General features: G+C 38.8%; 1 protein-coding gene across 1 annotated transcript in view; it reads left to right on the top strand.

Moving 5' to 3' along the window:
• Positions 1–10,000, top strand: part of LOC106871554 (uncharacterized) — a 92,402-nt gene that overhangs the window by 44,463 nt on the left and 37,939 nt on the right. Inside the window, exon 2 of the mRNA XM_014918057.3 lies at positions 3,028–3,286. Coding sequence (XP_014773543.1) covers positions 3,047–3,286 — 240 coding nt within the window. The 5' untranslated portion in view covers positions 3,028–3,046. The remainder of the gene's footprint in view (positions 1–3,027; positions 3,287–10,000) is intronic.

The following is a 10,000-nucleotide window of genomic DNA, read 5'->3' as shown; positions in this document are numbered from 1 at the left end:
TGCGCGTGCGTGGGCGTGCGTGTGTGTATGTTCAGTTGTATATATCTATATAGTTACACACACAATGGGTTTCTATTCATGGCTATACAAGTATACATTCATAAAAATTACTATTTACGTTTTACTGGTTTTTAACCATTCAATTGAGGTTTTGTAAATGCATTTCTATCACGCCCAGTACTTATTTCAGTCCAATGCTCATATATATATTTGCCAAATTGTTGGGTTATATTTTCAATACATATACCGAACCCTAAAATATACATTCAAGATACTCACATTTTGACTTCGCATAACTCATTGAAGTTTTCACTGCTTCTCCGCTAAAGATGGCCCTATCTATGGCAAAAATACGACTTAGATTTGAAGATACAGAATTTTTCCGAAATCACTTCTGGAAGCACGAAAATATCATAGAAGTGCAGAAGCAATTTAGAAGACATTTTCTGAAAGTTCCTCAACGTAACGCGTCATTGCTCGCATCCGAGATAAGTTTGAATCAGATGGAACATGGCATGAAGTCCATAAGGAGTGTTCAGGAAGACCACGGTCATCAACTTGCCCCGTAAAGGAAAAACAATAGCCGGAAAACGTCCACTGATCCCCATAGAAATGACTCGTGAGCCAGGTATCCCCAAATCAAGCGCCCATTGCATTTTGAAGCAAAAGAGTTACACAGAAAATTTTGCAATCCAACATTAATTCACGCTCTAAATGAAGACGATCCTGACCGGAGGGCTAAATGTTTTGAGTGTTATCTTGGCAAATGCGTGGAATATGCAGCATTTCCTACCAAAATTGTTTGGAGCGATGCGGTCAGCTTTAAGATAAATGGCTCAATTAACCGACACAATTGTACCTACTGGGCTCCTAAAAATCCTCATGTTACTATGGAACACCATTTGAACTTACCACGTGTCACAGTGTGATGTGGGATATCAGTATTGGGTGTCCTAGTGTCATTCCTTTTTGACCAAACTGTCACTCGGGATGTTTACCGAAAATTGCTACAGGAATCTGTCGCTCCACGCGTCGAAGAGTTGTATGGTGACGAAGAGATTTGCTTTCAGCCAAATGGAGCGCCTCCCCACTACCATCGTGATGTAAGGGCCTATCAGGATGTAACTTTCCCGAACAGATAGATTGGGTGAAGAGGTAGTGTTGTATCCCCTGCGCGTTTACTCCAATGACGTTCTTTTTTCTGAGGATATAGCAAAGATAAGGTTTACGGCTCAAAATCAGCAACAGTTGATGAGTTGAAAGAGGAAATTGAAAGACAATGTGTCGCAGTCCGAAATAAAATGATTCATAGCACTGCTGAATTCATTGGTCCGCATTAAAGGCTGTGGTTATAAAAGGTGGTCGTCAGTTCTAACATTTGTAAACATGCATTTTTCTATTTATGCATTTAACCATTAATCCTGTATCTAAGTCAATAGATATTGCATCTATTGTCATTTAAAGAGCGAATACACTTTTTGGGGACACCCTGTAATTATAAATAGTTTGGGGAGATCTATGTCCATTCGGATGGGTAAAATTTGAAATATGTCGCGGGAAAATTGGGGTCATAATTGTTTTTGGTTACATGGTTAGAAAGAAAAAGATTATCTTTACTAACGTAATCATTTATAATAAACACACTAAGATGTAGAGTAAATAAGTAAAGTTCCTTGTCGAGTTATTCCGACTCATAGGACCGGTTTCCCAGGTTCCACGGCGTATAAATTCTGGTCTGCCACAGTGTTACTCACTTTTGCCAACTGAGTGAACTGGGGAAACGTGAAATGAAGTGTCTTGCTCAAGAACACAACGCGTCAGCCGGTCCAGCAATCGAAACCACAATCTTACGATCGAAAGTCCTACACGCTAACCACTAAATCACGTACCTGCACGCGAGATGTAGAGGGGTGTAGTTGAAAAGACATATGTCAGTACATAATTGAAATGTGTTCTTCGGAAAACATATAACTTGAATTTGAAGATAGAAAAGAAAATTCAAATAATATCTGATTATATTGATTAGAAACAAATATTCGCAGAGTATGTGTGGAAAGTGTATCGCCCTTTTGGCATATAAAATGGAAGGGTTTACGAATGAAGTTTCGTTTCGGAGAGGTTTTTCATCAAATATGTCAGTACACTAATTTACGAATTCTTCCTAGTCTCCGAAATGTGTTGCGGTAAGAAATAATGGGGAAACGAAAGAAATTACCTATGGGTTCTCTTTTAGATTATTATGTCGACTTTTCCCTTGTCCAAGCGTGGCCACAGTCTAATATCGTTTGTTTGATTCACTCATTGCACTGCATCCGTGATTAGGCAACACCTTGTAGAGTTTGGTTTCGTCCTGTCAAATCCACCCACAAGTCTTTAATCGTCTCGGGCTATAGTAGAAGACATCTGTTCGCGAGGCGCTACGCAGTGGGAATGAACCTGAGACTATGTGATTGGGACGCAAACTTCTTGCCACACAGCTACGCTTGCTACTGAGATGTGGAGAAGAAAAATATGAAGCTACAAACTATGAACAAAGTTTGTGCGTATGTATGCATACGAGGTAGTATCAAAATGTTCCTATAATAGTTATGTTTGATAAAAAAATGATTTATTTTCCTAAGTTTTAACATTATCTCCGTCGAAATAGCCACCTTGCGCAGCACTACACCAGTCCCAACATTCCTGTCACTTTTGAAATCTAGCGTGGAAGTCGTTTTCCGCAAGCGAGTCGAGAACCTTCTGCGATTCGCTCTAGATCCCGACAATCGTGTTAAAACGGGCGACTCTTGAGCTGCGTTTCATCTTGGAGAAAACGTGGAAGTCTGCAGATGCTAAATCTGGCGAAGAGGGTGAGTGCGGAAACGACACCATGTTGTTTTTGGTGACAAACTCATGAGTAGCAGTGTGCATTGTCATAGTGAATAATCCAATTATTCCAGGTCATACATATATGTTTGTGCATGTTTAATTTCTGTGCTTTATATTTTAGAGAAAATTAATGTTATACATTTGCATTTTGTTTTACAGATTAGATTTTTTAAAGAAAATGGCCACAGAAATTGAACCACAAGGCTCTGATATATTTGCGGAGAAATTGAAGAAGGGGCAAAAACCGCCACCTGAAACAGGTCCTGGTAGTCGAATCATAGCTCTACCTTTACCAGTTCAAAGGAGAATCAAGAGGTTGAGCAAAATCGAAGTTGAGATGCGATTTTCGACTCTTGGAATGAAAATGATTACACGTGAAATTTTCGAAAACGAAGAAATATTAGAGAAATGTGTTGCGGTAAGAAACCCTTAGATCTTTAAGAATTTTTCTTCAGTTTCGGACAGATTTTTCATCAAATATGTCAGTACAGTAATTCACAAATTCTTCCTAGTCTTCCTAATTCTTCCTAATGGGGAAACGTTAGAAATTAGCTAAGGGTTCTTTTTTTCAGATTATTATGTCAACTTTTCCCTTATCCCAGCATGGCCACAGTCTAATGACTGAAACAAGTAAAAGATAAAAAATATATATATATATTTGTATATATATATATATATAAATATATATATATATATATATATATATATATATATATATATATATATATATATATATATATATAAAGGTGCAGGAATGGCTGTGTGATAAGGAGCTTGCTTCCCAACCACATGCTTGCGGGTTTAGTCCCACTGCGTGGCACCTTGGGCAGGTGTCTTCTACTATACCTTCTGGCCGACCAAAGCTTTGTGAATGGACTTGGCAGACGGAAACTGAAAGAAGCCCGTCGTATATATATATATATATATATATATATATATATATATATATATATATATATATATATATATGTATGTATATGTGTGTGTGCTTTTCCCCCACCATCAGTTATCTCAATCATTACATTTTATATATTGAATTGCGATAAATTATGGTGTCGAACGATTGAATATTCAGATCAAGTCTAATGTTATGTAAACAATGTTTACACACACACACACACACACACACACACACACACACACACACACACGCACAAGCACACTCACACGAACAAACACACACACATGCACAAGCACACACACACGAACAAACACACACATGCACAAGCACACAAACACATACACACACACACACACACATATATATATATATATATATATATATTCTCTGTGCGTATGTCCGTTTGTCCATATTTTAGCGTGTGTATATGTGTAAGAGAAATAATTCTGTGAGAAAAGACGACTCTTTTTTTTCTATTTTGTTTTCAGTCTACAACACCAAAATATTTTCCTCTGAAGTCAATTCAGTTCAGACTTATTCAGTTTGTTATATACAGTCTACACATGTTAATGGCGGGAATAAAATCCGAAATCGTTATAAGTCGTATATTAACGCTACAAAATTAATACTCATTCACATTCATTTATTGTTGAAAGAATGAATCCACCTTATTATTAACGTTATAAATCTTTGAGAAGGCTAGTCGAACAGATCCACCGCATTACTTACATTTTTACGTCAGGTACATTTTCTATCGGTCTCTTGTGCCGAACTGCTTCGTTACAGAGATGTAAACAAACCAACACCGGCACAAACCTATACGGAAACACGCACACATAAATATATAGATATGTGTGTGTGTGTGTATGTATGTTTGCGCTTTTCTGTCTCTCTCAATGTATTTATATGTGTGTGTGTGTGTGTGTGTGTAGTACGTATGCATTTCTATAGTTTTCAACCGATTTTCACCAAACTTTGCACACACATTACTTACGTGCTAAGGAGGGTCATGCATTACAACATTTTGCCCAGAGCTCCCGCGTAAAGCAAAAAAAAGAGGGAAAAAGTTATTTTAGAAGGGTTTTTCTCTAAAACCGTCAGCAGGTTTCAATTGATTCTCTCTATTTTCTTTCTCTGTTTATTTCTCTCTTCTCTCTCTTTTTGTCAGTCTCTGTTTCTCTTCCTTACACATATTCTCTCTCACACTCTGTATTAGTTCCTCTCGTTTAGTCTATGCCTGTTTCTTTCTCTCTCTCTCTCTCTCTCTCTCTCTCTCTCTCTCTCTCTCTCTCTCTCTCTCTCTCTTTAACTCACTCATACACTTACTAACTTCTGTCTACAAATTGCTTCGATGTATTTCAATTAGTCACGTGTAAAAATCTCTGCTCTTACGGTTTATGCACGTTGTCCATGAAAAATAATTTAGTTATCTTTAATTTTTGTTTACCCAGTGTATTTAAATTCAGTTTTGCCACATATGCCTAAAAATTGTCTTCAGTGTATTTCAATTTTGTTGTGCGCAAATATCTTTGTTTTCACGGCATTTGTACTTTCTTCCTATATCATTACTTATTTAAAGTCTTTTGCGCTCCGTCTATTTAGATAAACTATTTACATTTCTCCCCCTATCGAAAAAAGTTGTGCGTGCGGTCGCGCATGCTTACGTATGATTGCTATGGGTCACATACAGACGATGCGCCGTTATTACTAACCAATGAGATTTCAACCACGCCACTGAGCGTTAGAAAAGCTATCCTAAAGCGATTGAAATTTTTTTCGCTCAAGCTATTTTCTTCTAGAGCTCAAAGGGAGTTTGTAAGTTCTCTCTACAAATTGACTTCCTTGTATTTAAATTAGTCATGCGTAAAAATCGCTATTGTTACGGTTTTTGTACGTTCTTCCTGAAAAGTCATTTAGTTATTTTTCATTTATGTTCACCCAGTGTGTTTGAATTCAGTTTTGCCACATCTGCCTAAAAATTGACTTCCGTGTATTTCAGTTTTGTTGTGCATAAATATCATTGTCTTTACGGTATTTGTACGTTCTCCCAACAAAGGATGTCTGTGTATATGTGTGTGTAGTACGTATGCATTCCTACAGTTTTCAATCGATTTTCACCAAACTTTACATACATATTATTTATGTACCAAAGATGGTCATGCACTATAACATTTTGCCCAGAGCTCCAGTTGGAACCCCTGGGTCTCCATCCCTTCAGGTTAGGATTGAAAGTGGGCACTCCAATAATGCCGCTGGGACACGACCAGTGAGGACGAAGCGGATGCCACGTGTTATTGAGGCTACTATTATGTCCGAATGTACACAGGGAGATGACGTCTTCATACCAAGGATCTCAATTATTCTCTCGAGAGCAGAAATTCCCTTTACTTTCAGTCGGTTGCAATTTCCTGATCGCGTAAGTTTAGGATGTCGATCAACAAATCGCGGGGGTATACACTTTTTGTGGCAGGACCTCATATCGACTAGTCGTGTTTCTTACACGGGCAATTTTATGTTGGCTGCTCCAGAGAGCGGACCAAAAGCAACCTATTCGCATTTGTTCTGCAAGATAAAACAAAAATTATTGTCTACAGAGAGGTCCTGTAGGCTTTCTATGTACCTACCTCCACACGTCTTTCACACTACTTCATCAATAAACTTACAATTTGTATAAATGCCAAAAAGAAGTGGGTACGAAGAAAGGCTAGTCAAGATGTTGATGGACATGCTGGCAATTGTCTGGGAGAGTTTACACAGTTCATCTCAGTCAACAGAAGTGTTTCCAGGATCTGAAAACCTTTGATGACTAGGTATGTGGAACATACCGGGAGGTCTGCTTCAAGCACGGGTTGCTAGTAGATGGGGCACAGTGGGATGCGACGCTGGCAGAGGCTGCTGCATCTAAGTCCCAGCCTTGGGAACGTTTAAACGGTCCATCACAGTCAACAGGATTGTTTCTACCTCAGTCTTTTACTGCACGAGGTCAGAGGACTAAATCTTTTGATGACAAGGTATGCTGAACATACCAGAAGGCCTGCTTCAAGCACGGATTGCTAGGAGATGGGGTACAGTGTCATGCAACACTGGCAGAAGCCGCTGCATCAAATCCGCCAAAAGTCTCAGGGCATTCTTTGCCAGAAATTTGGAAACGACATGCTGCACTGCTTGGTATTCACGTCGGAAGCACCAATACGAACATTTCAGAGTGTTTATGTGTCAACATGAGGACAGTGCAAAGAATTCGGAAAAAGTTGGATAATTCTAATGGTGATTACGAAGGTACGGCGGCTCGGAAAACTCACTCTGATCGTTCTAATAAGGAAAGAACTCCTGAATTTGTTGGTGAGATCCGGGCCATGATTGACAACGATACTTCCAAGTCAATCAGGTCAATCGCATGGGACATGGGAATATCTGAGTTTCTTAACAGGCAGGTAGTGCATGAAGACATTCGGTATTCCTCATGCAAGATGAAAAAGGGCTAATTTGTAGCTCAAACCGTCAAGGACAAAAGGAAAGACCGCGCTATGACGCTTTTGAACTCAAGCATCCCCTCCAACAAGACATGCTTTGGTTTATTTCAGACGAGAAAAATTTCCACCGGGATCAAATGGTGAATACACAGAACAACCGTTGGCTCTCTGTGTCCCAAAACATGTTCCGAGAGTGATAAAAATCAAACATCCAGCCAACATCATGGTGTTTGGGGTGATCACTAATGATAGCGATGTTATGCCTCAATTCATCTTCCCACACGGCATCACCCTCAACATGGAGGCCTACATCAAGTGCCTGGAAGATGTAGTGCTGCTCTGGCTCAAGAGGGTGGCTACTGGAAGACACTATGTCTGGCAACAGGACACTGCACCATTCTACACAAGCAGGAGAACACAGTCATGGCTTTCAGACAATTTCTGCGACTACATCGCGCCTAAATTCTAGCCACCTCATTCCCCAGACTACACCCTCCTTGATTATTATGTATGGAGTGCAGTTGAGCGAGATACCAACAAAACTTCTTGTGAAACCAAAGATGAACTGAAGGCAAGGATTATGGCAGCATTCACCAACATAAACAAAGAGACCGTCCAGAAGAGATGCAGGAGATTCCGAAGCTGTCTGGAGACTGGTTGAAGCCAATGTCGATTTTATTGAATAAATTTACTTCTCAGTATTTCAAGATATTTTTATGTAATTTTGGTAAATATATCTGTTAAAGTGAGATGTCAGTGTTATCATCATTTTTGCGTAAATTAGGCGACCATTTATTCACCGCACCCTGTATATTTAAATTATAACTTGTAAACCAAAATACCGTATCACCGAGTCACGTATTAACCTATTTTGTATTCACATGTTGGGTATTAACGCACACTTCATTATATATTTATGTAGAACATATAAAGCAAAGTATAACCGTACTTCGCGTCGCTAATGCGCTAATACATATCACGTGTGTTACCTATTAATGCATTAGATATCTATGCTTAGCTTACATTACACATCATTAAATACTAATACGTGTGTTTCGCATAGCAAAGTATTAACGTATTTCCATGCTTATTATATGTTAATAGGCGCAAGCGTGATGTGTGGTTGAGAAGCTTGCTTACCAGCCGCGAGGTCTTGGGTTTAGTCTTCTCGAATAGCAACGGGCCGAGCAAACACTCGTGGGTGGATTTGTTAGACGGAGACTAAGAGAAGCCCGTCTTATACATACATACATGCATGCATACATACATAGATACATACATGCATACATACATACATACATACATACACACACATATATATGCGCGTGCGTGTGCGTGCGTGTGCAAGCGTGTGTGTGTGAGTGTGTGCGTGAGTATGTGATTGTGTATGTGTTTCTGTTCGTCCTCTACCACCACTCGACAACCGGTGCCCCTTGTTTTACGTGAGCGTAACATTAGAGCCTCAGCAAAACACACAGATAGAACAAATATCGGGCTTAAAAAAAAAAAAAAGTACTGCAGTCGATTTTTCTGTGGAGAACGAAATCCTTCAAAGCGGATCCCCAGCGCTCGCAACTGCAGCACAGCGACTCGATTAAGTAATAGATTAAAGAAAAAAAAAGTAGATACTATAACCAATGAACGTAAAACATATTTATCTAATAAGAAACAAACGTAGAAATCGTGCTATTGCTTTCTGTAAATAATAACGTACCATGAAAATTAACACCGTCGTGTGGTATTTTTTCAATTAGTTTAGTTATAAAATACTGTGTGGTCAAATGTATATTTTATTCAGTAGTATTTTAATTACTGGGTCTCGTATTCATTATTAATTAATGACTTCATGAATAATTCAACATGTCGTCTCCGTTTTTCTAATTTTTTTGTTTGTTTGTTTTTTGTTTCGTTTTTTTTTCACGTAATTATAACCTTGAACAGTAATAACATTACTGTTCAGTATATATGATTATCATTAACTTCAAAAGTATTCTTGTAGGTTGTTGATGTTGTTGTTGTTGTTGTTGTTGTTGTTGTAGCTGTTGATGATGGTGAGATTGGTGATGATGATATTTAGTCAGAACTCAAATCTGATCGAGCATAACCTATGATCAAAGGCATTCCAGCCGTGATCATCCCGTTATTTTTCATTAAAGAGAAACCTTTCGTTTCCTTATTTATGATGGTAAGATATGACGTGGAAGAGTTTAGTTTTAGCAGAGCAGTAGTGTCGAGGGATATATACATAACGCACACACACACACACACACAGACACACACACACACACACACACACACACACACACACACACACACACACACACACACACACACACGAATTATTATTTCACATACATATAAAGGTCTAAATATCTACTCAAGCAAGCTGGCAGAAACGTTAGCACGCCGGGCGAAATGCTTAGTCGAATTTCGTCTGTCTTTATGTTCTGAGTTTAAAATTCAGCCGAGGTCGATTTTGCCTTTCGGGATCGATAAATTAAGTACCAGTAGCGTACTGGGGTCGATCTAATCGACTGGACTTCTCCCCACCAAAAGAAAAAAAAACCCCAGAAAATTTCGGGCCTTGTGCCTGGAATAGAAAATAATATCTCTCCAAGCATTTTGAAGAAGAGTGGTTAGTTGATGCCATCGACCCAGTACTTGGCTCGTCCTTTACTTTATCGACCCCAAAAGAATGACAGGCGAAGTTGCCCTCATTGGAATTTAACCTTACAATGTAAAGAACAGGAAGGAATAC

The sequence above is a fragment of the Octopus bimaculoides genome, chromosome 10, assembly GCF_046866305.1.
Source record: "Octopus bimaculoides isolate indiv1 chromosome 10, ASM4686630v1, whole genome shotgun sequence".
Classification (NCBI taxonomy): Eukaryota; Metazoa; Mollusca; class Cephalopoda; order Octopoda; family Octopodidae; genus Octopus; species Octopus bimaculoides.
The sequence above is the reverse complement of the archived record's forward strand: the minus strand, read 5'-3'. Positions and strand labels throughout refer to the sequence as shown.